General features: G+C 43.1%; 1 protein-coding gene and 1 pseudogene across 1 annotated transcript in view; one reads left to right on the top strand and one right to left on the bottom strand.

Annotated features, from left to right (window-relative positions):
• The window catches only part of ARHGAP26 (Rho GTPase activating protein 26), a 385346-nt gene extending 367230 nt beyond the window's left edge, over window positions 1–18116 (top strand). The window contains exons 23-24 of the mRNA XM_015597932.2: window positions 4950–5041; window positions 12013–18116. Of these exons, the coding sequence (XP_015453418.1) occupies window positions 4950–5041; window positions 12013–12101 (181 nt within the window). The 3' untranslated portion in view covers window positions 12102–18116. The remainder of the gene's footprint in view (window positions 1–4949; window positions 5042–12012) is intronic.
• Window positions 4006–4121, bottom strand: LOC112471961 (annotated as a pseudogene).
• Window positions 18117–18925: the final 809 nt, after the last annotated feature.

Raw genomic sequence — 18925 nt, 5'->3', positions numbered from 1 at the left:
ACACATGGGTGGCCCCAAATTCAAGTTTCCATGCAACTTTTAGCGCCAAAACCTGGCCTTGCTCTTCCAGGTTTTCTTTCTAGCTTTGTCCTGGAATATGAGAAAGATGATTTTTCACTATATTCTTTTATCTTCACCCTGGGAATAAGGTAAAATGCAGGTCATATTTTCCTGACACTCAAATTATTTCCTAATTTTTCTTAGACATATTTTGTGTGCTTTGGGAGACATTAACTTTCTGGAACTTTATGGCATGGATTGTTCTGGTTAGATCATTGATTGTCCCATAAATACCTGAACCTGAGCAAACTATAGTGACAAGAGACTGTCACCTTCCAAAATGCCTCACTTCCTCATAACAGAGATTTGGTCATTAGAAGAATGTGTGGCTCCTTCATTTTGATCAAAAGGGAGTAAAATCTTCAAAACATTGGCCCCTTGAACAGAATGGGTTAGGGAACTCAGGATAGTAGAGTCATTCAACTACAAACCTGAAATGTACTCTGCTTTAAGTGTATTTGCTTTTTTGTTTCTCTGAGCTTTAAGGCCCTGCTGCCTGTCCAGTATCTCTACTTCTCCACTCCCTTCCTCCTCCCAAGATATATCCAGGTTCTTTTTTTTTTCTTTAGCTACTTTTTTCTCTCTCCCTTAAATTTCCAGGTTGGCAGAGGACAGTGGCAGTAGAATCTGCTCACCTGATATGCTTGGGGTTATGGTTACTCAGTACTGCCCACTCTGGCCATTAGTGGAATAACACCATTTGAACAATGCTGTTTGACAGCCTTCAAGAAGCTGCCATTTTGAAATAGGAAAGGCCAAGTAGGGCTTGCAGTTGGCTTTCACTGAGCTAAATACGTATGCCAAGGTGAGAAAGGGTAGGGACAGTACTGGGGAGGTAGCCCATTAGAGCTAACCAACAGGGCTAAAATTCCCCAAACTGCTATTGCAGTATGCAGTCAAGAGGTGGGGGCATACACCCATTATTATTCAGGTCCAGTGGGGCCTTCCCCCAAATCCACTTCTGGAACATGAACTTCAGATTTCCTTCAGTGGCCAGAGAAGTTTAAAATAAATACTTAATTAGACCTAATGAATGGTCTCATGAATTTCTACATAATGTCTCCTCTTCTATATAATGTTCCCTCTTCGAAGCATCTTCGGTGCTTGTTCAAGCTCAGGAATGAAGATGCCTTTCACAGTACAGCAGATAAAGGGTACTAGATGAACATTCCCTTCACTCTTCCCTTTCACTTATACCCCCAGCATAGTTCCCAGTCCAAACCTATAACTTGCATTTGCACAGAGACCCCTAGAAATTGTGCTTAAATGATCAAGTCATTGCAATCTGCCAGTCTAGCCGGCCCCACCTCCCTGTAGAGTCATGCAATGAAGAGTGGGTTGTCATTTTGCAAAGCTTGCAAGGACATTTGAGGGAAACTCTTCTGAGTACTTTCCTGGCCTTGTGCCATGCTCAGAGGCGAAAATTAAAAATGAACTAGCAAAAGGTTCCAAACTTGTTCTTGCCCTTGAAGGCCCAGCCGAGGTCTGAAGGGCCCTGTCACAGGAGCGGCTGAAGGCACCTGAGGCTCTCTGTGCCCAGTGTTGAGAGGCACTGTGGAGAAAAGGGAGCTAGGGAGCCTAAGAACCAAAGAGGCTTGATGGAGATTTTTTATATTTTTTAGTCAGAGCCAAAGCCTACAAACGCAGCCTCTGTGCCAAGAGGAGCTGTTTAGGTAGGAAACTTACCTAAAGCAAACTGCTGAAGGCTTTTGAGAGGGAGTATGGCATGGGACACTGGACTTTTTGGGCTGACGGACTTTTTAAAAGATAAGATTTTCTCCTGGGTAGGGTGCCAGATTTAGCAAATAAAATTAAAATAGAGAATACCCAGTATATTTGAATTGTAGATAAACAAGCGAATCTATAACTTTTTGTTTGGATTTAATTAACAAATTTATTTATTTATTTATTTATTTTTTTAGTTTAAATATGTCCCGTGTAATATTTGGGACACACTTATACTAAAAAAAAAAAGTATTCCTTGTTGTTCTGAAATTCAGATTTAACTCGGTATCTTGTATTTTATTTGGCAGTCCTAGTCCTGGGGAACAGAAATGGTCCCTTTAAAAAGGACCCCCTTCTGTCATCCCTTCCATTTTTTGTGCACGTCCTAAGAGGGTAGAAGGAAGTCTCAGGAGAAAAGACCCTCTCATAGGCTGTCAGTCATCTGTGTTAATTTGAGAGAAAAGCAAGGCCCTTTCCTGACTTTTTTTTATTATTATTATTTTTAATGTACTATTTTATTGTCACTTCATTATTCACTTCCAAAAGCCTGGTATTAATGTAAAATTACTCCTCTTAAATGATAATCTTGGGTACCTGAGACCATTCCCTCTGCTTTCTTCCTTCCAGAGACCCCGGCTGGTTTCTCTGGCTTGCCCCTATTTTATCCCATTCTTTTTATTTAATGAGGTTAATAAATAACCTTTATGAAAATCCAGCTACAGGAGCCTTGCCTCAGATGATCTTACCCTCACCTTATATTTCCCTATCCTCCATCTCTGCTCTCTCCTCACCTGCTCTGCCCTGTCCTCAAGGGACAATGACCCTGGCTAATGTCAACTGGATTCTCCTTTTACCTTCCATGTTATGGCAGGTTCTATTTACCTGTCAGTATGGGTTTTGGACTGTTTTAAAAAAATAAATAAATAAAAATGTTTTGTTTTGTTTTTTTTTTCCTCCTCGGAAAGTTGCATGTTGGGTATTTGGCCTTTGCTGACCAATACACAGACTTGGCTTAGCCAGATCACGGAATGTGCCCCTTGTTCTGAACTTTATTCTGACTTTGAGGATAAATACACAGGAAGAGCTGTTTTCTGCTGGAGCTGATGAGTTCTAAAGGCTCTTCTTTCTTTTATTCCCAGCAGACCCACTTCATTTTCTCCCATTTTCCCAGTTTTCTCCCACCTGGTCATCATCTCTTGGCTACTAGAAGACCAGAGAATGTCATTTAAACTGCACCCTGGCAACAAATTCTAGATAATCATGTACTCTGACCACTCTGCATGGTAGACCATTTAAGCCTTCTTCCCTTCAGTGTTCATGGATCCCAGACTAGAAGTTCTAGATACCTGGCCCTGATATAGGTTGCCCTCCATCCATGGGCTCCTCTTGCCCCAAGGGAAGCTGGACTTGGAGACTCCAAGTAATAACAGTTCCAGCATGACCCAAGACACCCTGGCCCTTCTGATTCTGTCTGGATTTACCTGAGACCAGTCATTTCTCAGCGAAATCTCATTTGGCCAATAGAAATCAGTGCACCATAGGTGGTGTAGCACCACTGGCTCTTTGAAGCTGTCTGTTAGCCACATGAAAACAAAATAATATTATACATCCCTTGAACAATTGTCTGGTCCAGAAGACCTACTTGCTCTTTTGTTTACCCTTTCCTGGAGCCCCTACATATGCTTCCTCAGATGGCTTGGAAGGAGAGGACATAAGAGCCAACTTTAAACTATCAAATGTCAATTTTCTTATGATCCTTGAAAAGTTCATAGATCATTTGGAACTAGTTGCATATCAAAGCAAAAACTAATAGAAGATAATAGGATTTACCAGTTCTTAAAGTTAACTCTCTAGAACATGGGTTTGCTGTTTGTAGCCCTTGGGTCAAATCCGGGCCACTACCTGCTTTTTGTAGTAAAGTTTTAATGGAACACAGCCACACTAATTTGTTTACATCTTGTCCATTGCTGCTTTTATGCTACAATGCAAAGATGAGTAATTGCAAAGACCGTATGGCCCACAAAGCCTGAAAGATTTACCGTCTAGCCTTTTACAGAAAGAGTTTGCCAACCCCTGCTCTTGAACAATGGTTCTCAGCCTTGGTTGCACGCTAGAGTCACTTGGAAGAGCTTTTTAAAAATCCTCATGCCTATATTTATATCTGTAAGACAGTATAGAACCCAGATATCTGCAATTTTTTTTATTATTTATTATTATTTATGCCTACAGCACCTGGTCTTCCTAGGTGGTCTCCCATCCAAATACTAACCAGGCCCAACCTTGCTTAGCTTCCGAGATCAGACATCGGGCTTGTTCAGGGTGGTATGGCCGTAGACCATGGACCGTGGCTCTACTGGGGCGCAAACCCAGGAACTTCTCTGTTTAAAGCAGACACTATGGAACCACATCCGATATCTGCATTTTTTAAAAGCTTTCAGGTGATTCTGATGCAGTAAGGGTGGTTGTCAGTATTCACTGGATATGAAAGGAAATAAAATGCATCATGTCCCCTCTCCTGTCTTTCTCCCCACACTCTCATACATATTCACATGTGTGCTTATGCACATACATGTATAACTGCTCACATACACCTTGTCTATTCCCTGCCCGACCCTGGGGGTCTGGGAGTTGTAGCTCTGGAATCCTGCTCCACCAGCCCAATGAGAAATAAGCAACATCTGGGAGAGCTGATGTCAGCCCGTGGCTTAGAGCCAGAACCTGGCTTTGCTAGAATTTCTCCTTTTTGACTCACTGAGCATTGCCAACTTTCAACAGGGTCTGTCGAAAGCATTCTCCAGAGCAACTTGGAAGTTCTTTCTTGCCCTACCTCCCTCCTCCCAAGCTACTCTTGCTCCAAAAATGGGGCCAGCCTACCCTCCCACTGTTTAGCTATTGTATCTCCTAGGTCAGGTTTTAACGTGGCACAAGGCAACCCCACCAGAAGTGTGGATTCTCAGGGCTTATGGCTTTTCTCTGAATATTTCTCATTTTTCTCTAATGACCTTTGCAACTTTTCCACCTCATGTTTTGCCATCTGGCCACCTTGTCAGTCTCTTACATCAGAGGGCTAGGTAGCTTGCAGGAAAATGGAAAAGAGAGACTAACTTTCTGGGGCTTGCAGAGGGTTTTTAAAAATTGCTAAATAAACTCCTGTTTTCACACAGCACACCATTCCGGAAGGCAAAAGCCTTGTACGCCTGCAAAGCTGAGCACGACTCAGAACTCTCGTTCACCGCAGGCACAGTCTTCGAAAATGGTGAGTTTTCTCAACCCCTGGCAAAGACGGCGGGGAAGCAAATAAATAACTGGAGTTTTCAAAGTTCCTACCTAAGAAAAACCTCAATAGAATGAGTAAGACTGAAAAAGAATGTTTGTTTGTGTCTTCTCCCTAAATGAGAGAGCAGCAGCAAGCCGTTGGGAGGTGCTGTCAAGAGCAGACAGATGCCGTTAGCTCTTCGTGCTGACGGTGGCACTCTCACTGGGGCGATGTGGACATTAAATGCCGTCATGCCTGTATAGGGCTAGCCCAGCACCTGGCAGTGGCTTTGAGAGTCTAGGGGCTGAAGAGCGGGTGGGAGACGAAGGAGTGGAGAACAAGGAACCTGCAAGTGGTCAGAAGCTCAGTTTCTGAGCCCCTTTCCTTTGGTGTTCAGTGGCATTCACTGTCCACAGCAAGAGAAGCCATTTTCCGAGGTGGCAGGGCATTGGGTGAGCTCTAGGCAGTAAGCCTCGCTCGTCCCTGCTCGTCATCCTGTGAAAATGATTTGTGGCATCTGCCCCTTAGAGCTGGGAACTAGTACTTGTTTGATACACCATATTCTTTTTTTCTTTTGTTTTCCTCCCTTTAAAAAAATATTTTTTAAAATGAGAATTGATATCATAATTTGTTATACTTTATCATTTACCTAACAGGAAAGTCAGGATTCTAGGGAAAAGCCCAAGTTTCTATTAAAGCTGAGATTTTTCCCCAGATGAAGTTCTCTTTTGGGGTTAATCTTTCCAGATCTCTGGGTGACAGCATCTGTTTGTTTTGCTCAAAAGAGGAAGCAAAAGCAGGTGCCTGGTTTCAAGAAATGGACATTTTTGGGGGCTCTCTTCTTGACCTCAGGTGGGATGGGGGCAAAGTTCCCAGGTGGGGGTGTATGCGCGTTGCTCAAGCACTCCTCATCATGGCCAGGCAGCCACCCACCGCCTGCCTGAGACCCAGAAACCCGGGCAGCCAAAGCACAAGTCCTGGATTAGTCACTTGCTCCTGTGTGATCTCAAGCAGTAACTTAACCTCTCTGTGCCTCATTTCTTTCCTCTGTCATGTACAGATAACAGTGTTGTGAGAGAAAATTGAGGTAGTATACATCACGTGTTTAAATAGTTCTCAGCATATTTTAGACATTCTTTCCGTATGTTAATGTTGTTATCATCGTCGTTACATCCGTGCTTGCAAAGACCCTGCTGCTGTCTTAGTTCGCAGTGACAGTCTTTCCTTTTCAGCTGATAGCACCCAGGCCTGGCTCTCGCTTACACAGTACGTGCTGCATCTTGACCCCCTGGGCCATGTCTATCTGTAAGGGTCTCGAGGTCCAAGCCAAAGCAAATGTAGACTCCTGGGGACCTTGACTGCATCCACGTACCAAGGGTCTTTCCCCGGTGTGGCCAGCCCCTGCATTCAGTGTAGGAGAAATGCTAATCAGGCATAGGGAGACAGAATGGGAAACTGGTCACCGAGCACCCGGGGGATCCCCAGGTCACACTCCGCCCTGGACCTTCTGAGCCAGCAGAGGTGAGGGAGAGCTCATAACTACATGTGGCCTGCTGGGTCTGTGTCCTCTTTGATGGTTCTCAAAGCCCCAAAAGCACTGTCCTTAAACCTTTGCTCCATTAACTTTCGTTTGGACCCTTTACAAGTCAAAGCACACAACAGCCAAGCCCAGCTGCCTTTCCTGTCAGCAGCTGGAGCTTTCAGACCCCAACAGACCTGCAGGTGAAGTGGGCCAATGAAGGCTGTCCAAAGCCATGTCATTGGTGAGTGTACCCCAGATAATCCCATGTGGGGAGTCACAGCTCAGCCACAACATGATAGAGCTTCCACAGCAGGCAAACCAGAGTGGACTGCGCGCACGAGCTTCTGTGTCCTGCTCTGTCAGCAGAGGAGGGGCTTCTGCCGATAGATGAGCAGAATTTGAGAGAGCACCACATTTATAGGTGGGTCCAGTTTAAAGGTCTGTTCTCTAAACTCCAATTCGCTGCTCCCATGGGCAAGGGACTGCCCTGTTCCTATCAGCTATTCACTCCGACAGCACAAAGGACCCCTGATCCCAGGGACAGAATTGGTTTAAGCTCTCACAAGGTCTGTGTATGGATGTGTGTCTTGTTTGTGACCTCTTTTCTTGAGTATAGCCTTCTCCCATTTTTTAAAACTGCTGTGTTGCAATATCCACATACCATACAATTTACCCATTTAAAATGTACAACTCAGTGGTTTTTAATGTATTCACGGTTGTGCAAACGTGACCGCTATCTAATTTCAGAATATCTTCATCACCCCCAAAAGAAACCCTGTACACTTTAGCAGTTGTGCCTCATTTACCCCCAGCTCTACCCCATCCAGCTAAGGCAACCACTAGTCCACTTTCTGTCACTATAAAATTGCCCGTTCTAGATAATTCATATAATTGCAATTATATAATTATGTGGTCTTTTTAATTGGCTTCTTTCACATAGCATATTTTCGAGGTTCGTCCATGTTATATCATGTATCAGAATCCCATCCTTTTTCACTGCTGAATAATATTCCATTTTATGAATATACCACATTTTATTTATTCTTTCATCATTAACGGACATGTTGAGTATTTTCATTTTTTAGCTGTTATGAGTAACACTGCTATAAATATTCATGTACAAGATTTTTGTGAGGACATGTATTTTCAGTTTTGGTGATATACCTAGGTATAGGATAGCTGGGTCATACAATAACTCTGTTTAACCGTTCAAGGAACCGCCAAAGTGTTTTACAAAGGGGTTGGACCATTTTACATCCCACCTTCTGCTTTTGTCTCCTTTTTGAAATAGTTTAAGTAGCTAACCACAAAAAGAAAAGGCACCTAGGTAATTTTTAACTGCCAAATCCTTTCCTTCCCAGCAGGGTGCTCTGCCTGGCAGGCTCTGTGACAGCTCCCACCCCACAGCTCCGTGGGTCATAGGTCCTATGCTGGCAAATGAGAGCAGGAGAGAGGCTTGGTTTAATGAGTCAGAGGCATCACCCGAGCCTTCCTTTGGTCTCTGGGAGTCATGGCAGAGTTCATTGACTCTAGCTTGTTTTTAATCAGCAATGTCAATGACCTTTCAAATTCCCTAAAGAGCAAAAGACCAAATTAAGCCTAGAAAAAAAACACCTCTCAATGTTGACTGAGCTGCAGTCGAAGAAGCATCTGACAAAATGTTAATCCACTATATAGACAGGTTTGGCTGGTAATATTTTTATTATGTCCAATTTTTAGAAAATGCTGCCTATCCCAAATTTCCCCTTCCCTTCACCTCTAAGAGAAATCAGGCATTAGAGGAGAAAAATTATTAACATATTAGGCAGGGAGATCTTTTTCCTTATTCTATCTCTCGTTAGTTTATTGATAGATATATTAGGTAAGGGCTGTTTAAGTTGAATGCTCTTTAGCTGTCAGATTAAATCATCAGACCAACCAGAAGAAAGTTTCCTAATGATGGAATTAGAGTGAGTTCAGTGTGTTTGCCACATGTCGTCTTTTCAGGATCAAGAAGAATGAATAATGAGGAGAAGAGGGAGGGGCACCATGAGGTGAAAGTCTGTTGCTTCATAATGATTAACCTCCAGGCCCTTGGATCCCAGGGGCCCGCACTGCAAATCTAGAGTGGCTGCTCAGTCAGCTTTTGGACTTTGTGCAGTGGGGAATGGACCTGCAATACTTGGAAATAACTCTAGTGTCAGTCCTTGCCAATCTACTAGGAAACTGTTCACTTCACCAGGAGTGAGCACCTCAGACAGTAACTGGAAAGAGAAATAACTCGTATTCTCTGGAACATGAGTCATGTTGAAGCTACATGATTAGTGATACCTGGAAAATTCACATGGCATTCACTAAAATTGAGTTCTTGGGATACTTTTATTAAGATTTGAGATGGGCTGGATCCATTCATCCTCCGGGTTCAGGGTGCAGCATGCATACAGGGCAGGGCTGCCCCAGGTTTCCTTGACTGGTAGAGAGCGTCCTCCCCAGGGGGCCACCGAGCTGCTCAGGCAGTGGGGTTACGGAGAGTGCCTCAATGGAGTCTTTCTGCCTTCCCAGCCAGCTCTGCTGCCAAACCCAAGCCTCCGCCTCTCACCCGGGCATTTCCGCCAGCTGCCTAACTGGCCTTGTCATGTCTCCCTCACCTCCATAACCTGTTCTCTACACCGCAGCCAGAGTGACCTTCAAAAAAAGGAGATCACATCATGTTATTCTCCTGCTTAAGATATTCTGGCGGCCTCTCGTTGCTTTTGGAATTATTGATGAGGACCTCCACGGTCTGGCTCCTGCCCCTCTGATGCCTTCTCACCCTCCCTCGATACACTGCAGCCTCACAGGCCTTCTTTATGTCTTCAAATGGGGTTGGCAAACAGTGACCTGCCAGGCAAATCCAGCCCCTTCCCGTGTTTGTAAATAAAGCTTTACCGGAACACACCCACCCACACCTTTTTGTTTACATATTACCTATGGCTCAACAGTGACAGAGTTGAATAGAGATACACATTTACTATCTGGCTCTTTAAGAAAAATTTGCAGACTACCAGTATAAAATCACACCAAGACTTTCTTCATTTTAAAGCCTTTGCACTTACATTACCCCTGCCTGGCTGGCTCCTTTGGATCATTTAGCTTTTAGCTTGTTGAGCTCTTCCCCACCTACCCACATCCCTATCCCAGTCTCTTTCACTCCCCCACATCTTTACCTAAAATTATATGCTTATCTATTATAGATTGTTTCTCCCTGAGAGTGAAATTTTGTCTGCTTGCTCTGTGCTATGCACAAGGACCTAGTACAGTGTCTGGTACATGGTAGGTGCTTAAACATTAAAAAAATGCATTCAAACTACACAGGAGTCTATGCTTCTTCCAGCTAGTGCTTCTTCCTTTTGGAGCAGCCAGCCATTAGGGATCTTAGTCACACACTTGCTCCTTGTCTACATTGAGCAAAGGAGGGAAGAGAGCATGAGTTGTGTATGCAGGCGTGTGTGCTATATACATGGATAGAACTGAGAGAAAGTGGTTGGCAGGAAACACACCCATGTCAGCAGCAGCTTATATTTATTATATACTTGCTGGGCTGGAGAGCTGCCCAGCCAGCTCACTGCAGCACCTTGTGCGTTTGTGTAGCACATTGGACACTGGTGCAATTCAGAAGGTTGGACATTGGCACAATTCAGGCCAACAAATACTTATAAGCATCTTCGAAGTCCAAAGCATTGGGCTAGGCAATAGTGGTCATGGTTAAGATCACAGATTCTAGGGTCAGATATTCTGAGTTCAGATCCACCTCTGTCATCTACCAGCTATGTAATTTGGGGACAGATGCTTAACGTCTCTGAGCCTCAGTTGCTCATCAGTAAAATGAAGATAATAGGACCAACTCTATAGTCATTCTGAAAATGAAAGGAGGTGATGCAGGCAAAGCACTTAGCAAAAGACCTACTAATAATTAGTCTGTGCTCAATATTTGTATCATTCTTATCCTCGCGGATCATATTCTCTGGTTGGATAAGAGGCATAATGTAGTGGAAAAGGGTGTGGGCTCTGGAGTCAAACAAGCTGGGTTCAAATTCTGGACTCCTCCTTGTGTGAGTGTCATGAATGCAAAGTACCCTTGCTGCTTTTGGCTTATTCCTAAAGCCTAGTGATATGAAATTATGCATGCATTTTGGAGGCAAACTAACAGATGTTTGACCTTGCCTTGCCTTTTCCTACAGAAGCATTCACAATATAGTCAAGGTTGACAGTGATCTTCTGTAAGCCTCAGTGTGTATCCTTCTGCTGCTTTCTCATTTGCTCCCATTGTTGCTTCTTTCTCTACAAATGGAAACTAGATTCATACAGTAGTTTTGGGGACGGAAATGTTTTTCTAAAACAAGCTCAGGAAGTCACTTAATTAGCCTAGGAAAGACTAGTGGAAAATTCATTCTCTCCAAACAATCTCAGAAAATTAGAGTTTCCCTAATCCATTAAGAGCAATGCCCTGCCTCGCCCAAGAATGATTTGTATTCCCAACTCACAAGCATGAACACTGCCTTTCCCCAAGTCCCACGATTCCCTCTCTCTTCATTCTTGCTTTGACTGCTTTGCAGACTCAGCTAGATTTTTTGTGATCTTTGCAATATCACAGTAGTTTCTATGGTGATGGATTGTGGTGTCACAGAAATGGGTATATATTCTTTTGATATTGAAAAATCAAAGGGGCAGAAATTTTGAAAGTTGCAATAGAGAGAGGAAGAGGACAGCTTTCAGACTTTTATACAGGAGGGAGGAAAATTCTAGAGAACAGGAAAGAAAGCTAAGAATGGATGCGGATAGAACAGGAGAGGACTATTCAAAGACTATAAAGTACAAAAACAAAAGCAAAATAAAAAACTCATAGAGGGAATTTACAAGAAAATTAGAAGCAGAGGGTAAACATTTGAAGGCAAGTAAAATGCATGATTAAGAGCTAGATTTCTTTAAAGACTAGTTCTTAGCAGTCTACCATTGGTATTCCCCTTAGTACATAAGTCAGTACTGGGTAGGTAGATGGATACATGGATGGATGGATGGATGGATGGATGGATGGATGGATGGATGGAAGGAAGGATAGATGGATACATATATATATAGATGGAGCACCATAACTGTCATCTCTAACCTAAAAAGTAGAAATCTGTCACTTTATAGTTTAAACCAGGAACTTCAGAAAGTCTGTGAAACTCCTAAAATTGTATGCAAACTTTTAAATGCCTGTGTCAGTTTCCACTTTTCTTGTGAAGAAAGTTCAGCATAGCCTTCATTTGAAGGTTTATTTATGTCCCACAAAAGGTTAAGAAGCTCCGGTTTAAACAAGTCCTAGAGTTATGTAACTTAATGAGCACACTTCCTTCACCTATACGCATTTGCATACATACAGCTGTGTCCACCTCCTGCCCTATCAGTAATGTCATCTCTTCTCACTCTTTCTCCCCTTCCTGTACAGTTCACCCGTCTCAGGAGCCTGGCTGGTTGGAGGGGACTCTGAACGGAAAGACCGGCCTCATCCCTGAGAACTACGTGGAGTTCCTCTAACCGTGGGCCCCAGCAGAAGTGCTGAGCTTTCCATGGTATCCATGACAACCGCTGAGTCCAGTGGTGTAGATCATTTCTCTTTGCCACTGAGAAATGCAGGGTGACTGACTCTGCTGCTGCCTGTCAACACAAACGTTTCTGTGAACTTTGGTGTCACCCATCCCCATGATCATCTCAGCTGACATGTGGTGATACTGCAGGAAACAGAAGTAAATCAGCAGTTGAGGCCATTTGATTTTGATAACCAAGGGAAAGGCTTGTAAAGCCATTCGTCTCCTTCAGCACTCTAAACGGGGAGTACTCATTTTGTTTCAATAGTCATCCAAACTCCTAACCTTCTGAAAAAGGAAGTGAGTAAGATCTCAGTAGTCTCCAAGAACATGCAGGTAGCTAAGGCTGACAGAGCTGGGTAACAGCTCAGATCCAGGCTGAGTCCCTTGCTTGTGTTTGCAGTAGACACTCTCTAACTCACCTCTCAATGCTTGAGACCCACAGTGCTCCAGGCAGCTGGGTCTGTTTGCATGCAGGATGGAGAGGGGTTATAGCACTGTTTACATAAGATCCAATCTCTCACCATCTCTAAAGCAGCTGTTGGCCCAGCATCAGCAGAATTCAGTCCAGTCCTCTCATGCAAGGGAACATACACACCCCACATTCCCCCCTCCCAAGCTAAGAACTTCTCTGCCACCGAGGGCTGCCATCACCTCGTAACCACAGCAACCCAACCTACTCTAAAACCAAACCAAAAAATAACACCCTTTCTTTGTGTGACACTTTTTTCTACCCCTTTGGGTAGTTTTTTGAATGGTTTTCCAACAACCTGAAGCAGAAGATCAAGAAATTAGAGTGGTCTGCTTGGGGCAGACAAAATAGCAGCTGGGAACTGTTTCCTTTCTGATTTATTTCAGCAGCATTGAGATATATTTGGAGCAAACTCTAGTAACCTCTTGAGATTAAATTACGTACAGGCTTAATATTTCTGTTCTTCCATGCAACCAGTGTTTGCTTTCTAGAGGCCAGTATGCTGCCTCCAAATGGGTGACCCCCTCCCTTTTTATGGCTCGTTCCCTAATGTTCACCCCTTTACCTGTCTCTTCCCCTGCCCTTGCCTGCCTTTAGCCCATCACTGACCACTCCCTGGGCAGTTGAGCACTGGAGCCCTGACAGTTTTCAGGGCTGATTCCTAGGCTAGCTCTATGGCCTGTACTTTAAAAGGACATATATGTCTATGTTCACTGCCACTCAGAAAAAGGGAATTATTTCTGAGGCTTTTGAAACATGAGACTAATATCATAAGCCATCGTCATTCAGGGGGACACCAAAAGCTTGAGGCATGGAAGGTGGGATGGGTAACTTCTAAGGAAGAAAATTTCCTGGTCCGGAAGGGACTGGGTCTTGTGGAAGACTGCCTTAGGTGGGGAAGTTCAGCCTGGACATTTCAAATTTATTTGGCCTCCAAAGAACAAAGTCCCCAGGATCTTCCACATTTGAATGTCCTTGCAAGAGTGACTCTGGACAGACAAACTCCCATCCGATGGACTGAGCTCCCCAGGAGCCTCCTGGGACAGCAGCCTTGCTCCAGAGTGTGCTTCTGGAATTCCTCTTTAGGGAAGTTTAAACAAGAAAAGAAAAACTTGAATTGTGTTGAATTACTGTATCTTTTACTTTTTTTTTTTTTTTGAAAAGATAAACTTGTAAATAGAGTGATTTGAAATAATACTGTATGGCAAAGTTTTATATTTGATATCCTTAAAGCTAGTTGCTCCACACATTTAAGCTTTGACTGCTGAACAGTTGCGTACCAGAGGGAGAGAGAGGAGGCGAGGCAGAAAGGAGTCAGGGTCATCTCTCCCTGGCCTCGAGGAAGAAGATACCTCTGTACTCTCTGCTGGCTCTTGTTGGGGAGCGTGGCACACTGATGGTGTTCAGTCTTCTTTATCCTATATATGTGTTTTTGAGCATTCCGTGGGCTTTGGATTTGGAGATGGAAAGAGCATCTTCAGGCAAAGAATTTTTCAAAGAATTCCTACTCAGTAGGGAGATGAAGCTCAGGATTTAAATAGGTAGGGACAGGGCTTAGATTTATTTTTTTTTTCTTCTCAGGTGTATTTCTTGGTACCCCAAGATATCAGGACAGAAGGAGATAGGATAATTCTATGCTCTTTATATCTAAGTCTTCTGCACGTCTTCTAAGACTTTATAAATGAGGCCAAGCTAGTTTGCAAATGTGTGTCGGTTCTGAAAAAAGCTGGCTTCTTAAGATCTTTAGTTCTTAATATGCTACTGCTTCTCTTTTCCCTAAACATGTTTTTGTCTTTCCTGTTTATGTCAGCTTTCCTATAACCTCCAAAGAAGGAAAAACTCCAAAGTGGAATGTAGATTATGCTGTGATAGCTTTATAGATGGTTTTAAAGTTAATAGGAGTTTGTCATTGTGATTCAGTTCATCAGCTCGAGGATTACACGGCTATTATCCAGCAGCAATCAGACACTGCCACTGAATCAGGGAACAAGGATTAAGACTGAACAAGACCAAGATAGGACTCAGGAATGCTAACATTGACAACCCAAGAAGAAACGGAATATACGCCGAGCAGGCTACACCTACTCCCCGTGGACTTTGAAAATCTTGGAGACCTGTTCAAAGGCGTGTGAGGCGACAAGCACAAACAGGAAGAGTGCAACATAATGCTTTGAACACATTTGACGTTTTAAATGGCCATTGGCTCCATTGGAACCTTATGTAGAGCTAGCATGGATGAGCAGACGGCGCGGGCCCTGGTCTGGGGAGTCCCCTGCTGAAGATGCCTGTTGACACCTGGCTTTAGCTTGACCACTTGGAAGCATGTTCCTCCCTCCTTCAGTTGGCCCTGATTGGAAGCCAGAGGGAAATGGAGCTGCTGCCAATGGGAATTTTTAGGTAGACCCCTTCCCGGCTTCCCTGTGGCCATGCTGGGCCTGTGACAGATTGCTGCTCTGTTTCCTTTCCTCAGCCAGGCTTACTTCCTCCCCATTTGCTACAGAACTGCAGAAACTGTTTAGAATACAAGCCAACAAATAGAAAGAAATTTGGAGACTAAAAATAGATTTCACCCTCTCCACCATCTCTGCCCCGCATCCCTTACTCCCTCTGCTTGAATAGGGAACTTTAGGACAGATTAAGGGAGTGAACCAGGTATTAGAGTGGAAGGCTATTGACCAATGTCACTGAGCCGTCCCAGGAGCCTTGTTTCTTTTGTAAAGCCCTGGGATCCGTTTGGTATCCTGAATCTTTTTTGGGTATTAATGTCGGCCTTTTACTCTTCCTTCAGGTACTCACAGAATTCTATAGCTACAGAATGCCAAATCATAAGAAGATAACTAGTTTCAAATCCCTGCCCCCAGGCAAGTAAATTCCTGATTTGCTCAAGGTTAATGATATTTTCTTCTGTTTTCAAAAATGAACATATAGGGCACCTTGTATAGCACTGCCTTCCTCAGTATCCTATCATTGGAGCCAGTTTTTAGCTTAGTGTTTTAGTATTTTGACAGTCAATATGTGTTTTCTTCTGTCAGACCAAACTCTTTTTCAACGTAAAAGATTCCCGTTCATCCCCCTTGCTGAGTGCTTTTTCGACAGAGGCAAAGAGAAAGAGGGAAAATGAGCAATCAAGTATTGACAGACTGGCTTGAGCAGAACAGAGCCATGCTCGTGACAAGGTCATTTCAGGCATCTGTTAGGACTCCACAGTTGTGTGTACTATGTCTAGCTTGAAAGGTAGTCCTTCCACTAAGTGCATTTGTGTCTCCTGTTAAGAGCAACCTCAGTCACACCAAAAGTTCTGACTTGACTGTAGTGACTCCCAAAGCATCCATGACTGAGGGATACAGAGACAGAAATAATCAACAGCCACTTGATCACCTGTTTCTGATAGTCTGTTGGCACCTTTTATCCTCTGGCTTCTGTTTCCAAAAGCAAGTCTGGACCACTCAGATTTATGGACACAGGACTCCCAGGTACAACAGTGGCCACCATGGTGCCCACAGTTTGCCCTCGTATTGAATGTTTTATGAGCAACCATCTTACCCCAAGTAAGTAGCGAACACTGAAGAAACCAAACAGCCTCTTAGCTACCTGACTTTTAAAGAAATGTCCTAGGTATTCCATCTCGGGAGTTATCCGTCATCTCTGGCAAATTTGACAGTAATCAATTACCTAGACCACACTGCCCCACACTTCTTTTAAGCCAAACACACCCTGTGCTGGTGTTTAAAAAATGTATCTTGTCATGCTCAATTGTGCTTGGCAGCCATGCCGATCTGCCGGTGCTGAACCACTTCTCTGTAGTTGTAGCATCAGAATGACAACAACGGCAGAGCAGCGAACCTTGCACAATACTCCAGCGTGCCCAAGACAACACTCCAACCAGTAATAATTAGCTTCTTTCCTTTCGCCGCCTACAGTACTTGTCTAACTAAAGAGCTTCCCAAAGCAGAGGGAGAGACTACATAGAGAATCCAGATGTCATTCAGAGCCAGCCCTTGCTGAAATATGGTCTTCTAATGCAGCGGTCCCCAACCTTTTTGGCACCAGGTACCAGTGCTTCCATGAGCATCTAATGCCTGATGATCTGAGGTGATGCAAGTGCTGGGGAGTGGCTGCGAATACAGCTGAAGCTTCACTTGCTCACCTACCCCATGCTAACCTTCTGCTATGTGGCCCAGTTCCTAACACGCCACAGACCAGTACCGGTCCACGGCCCAGGGGTTGGGGGCCCCTGTGAAGCAATTACATTCTTGGGCAAAAAAAGGATATAAAGTAATACTAGGAACAGAGAGAAAGAAAATGGTGACCTACACTGAAGAACTTTGGATTTTTTTTTTTAAAGGAATAAATATAGTACTTAATGGGAGGGGCAGGAAATTTATCACAAAAAAGTTCACAGCTAATATTTTTGTAAAAGTTTTACAGGACACTGAGATAACATTTTTTTTAAAGTGGAATGCTTTAGAGAGCAAAGGCTTGGCGCAGTACTAGACCCAGGTAAGGGGTGCAGTGACTAGTATGTCAAAATTCTCTTTAGTCATTGAGAAGCAGAGTATTGATAAAATGTCAAAATTACCTGGAGCAGTCCTGGGGAGGCCAAGACGTTCTACACTATTCTTCATCAACCATTTCTACAAAATTGTCCAAATAGACACCCATGAGCAGCTTTCTTGGGTATCCATGTGTCAGGGTCAACCTTGTACCTGTGAAAAGAGGTTCTTCTGATGATTCTAAACTATATATGTCTTAGTATGTGTTTGTGTATGTGTATGTGCAGTGCACATTTACATTTATGAAGATACAGATTCGTATAGAAACCCACATAAGCTGGCAGTAGCTGAGCCTTCACAGCCTTTAAGATTTGAAGATTGAAAATTCAAGAAACAACAGAGGCTGTTGATTGACCATCAAAGTGATCAAAGATGTAAATTAAGTGCCATTTTAAAACTTTGTTCATATTTATCAAATGGTTACTATCTACAGCTGTATTCCGTATTAACTTATTAAAAGTCATGTTGAAAAAAGATCAAACTCATAAGTGTTTACTTAGTAGCTAATATAAATACTAGGCTAAGTGTTCAAAAGCACTCTAAAAGACATTTTGTTCATATTTTGGAGAAGAAAATATTTGCATGTTTAATTCATAATTTAGGCTAACTTTGAGTATATTATAAAGTGCTGTGTGATATAATATCAATAAAGTACTTAAAAATGGCACTTTAATGTTTTTTTTTAAAATCATAATGCACTGTTTTAAACTTCAGTTCAGTATTGAATATTGACTAGTGTGTAGATCCAATTCCGTAATTAAAAAGTAATTTGTGACTAGAACAGAACTTTCTCCCTGTGATTAGTGAAATAGTTTTGCCGTGTTCAAGCTTTAAAAATGCTTTTCGTCACTAGCATATCTATAAGGAAAATACAATTTCTGTTGAGTGGCCTCTGAAACTTGGCTTTCTCACATTTGGTTGGTGTACGTGACAATCTCCATAAAACGAGTGGAAGTATGATTTTTGAATTAAATGACTTTTCCATTGGTGGTATGTTTGTTTCTTAAGGTTTCTGATAAAGTTTTGACATGACGCATATTTTAACATATCTTCAAATCTGCAAAGACCATTATCAAAGGTCACAAGTTTGGGCTCCTGTGGTTACGGAGGGCAACTACAGCACTGATTTCTGATGCATTCTGAGCAGCTTTGGTTTCCTTTAGGAAGAGGTCGAATGCTCATGAACTCGAGGTGGAGCTAGCATCAGGCATGTTAAACAATTAAGCCCAGTTAATATTTCTGACTTTATCTCCTAGAATGGATACATATTGTTTTATTCTTCCTAAACTTGATTTCCTAATTGATCTTCATTAACATGGTATGGAATAATCCAAGAGCCAAATCACAGGCAGTCCCACCACACAGCTAGGCATGTCCAAAAGGTTTGTACATCAGTCACTTATAATGTTGTTCCAGGCCGATTCATATGATTGAGTCTTCTTCCATTCATTGTATCCCTTCCAGGTGCATTCTTATTCAGCCTGGAACTCAGGTTTACAATTAGCTCCCAGCTCCTGCAGTGAGAGCAGAGGACACAGAAGGAGAGGACAGGGGGAGCCAGGGCTCTGAGGATTGAGGGCGAGGCTTCCGGTTCCAGAATCTTGTCCTAGGAGTAAGAGTGAGTCTTCCCTGGTTCTGACGGGGTGGCTATTTGAATGTGTGGGTCATGCGTGAGCTGTTTATACTGTCTTCATATGTCAGTTAATAAGGCATTGGTTTACCCCTACGAATAGCACTGATTCAGCATCT

Source organism: Pteropus alecto, unplaced genomic scaffold (assembly GCF_000325575.1).
Source record: "Pteropus alecto unplaced genomic scaffold, ASM32557v1 scaffold78, whole genome shotgun sequence".
In the NCBI taxonomy this organism is placed as follows: Eukaryota; Metazoa; Chordata; class Mammalia; order Chiroptera; family Pteropodidae; genus Pteropus; species Pteropus alecto.
Note: the sequence above shows the minus strand (reverse complement) of the source record. Positions and strands in the feature narration are given on the sequence as shown.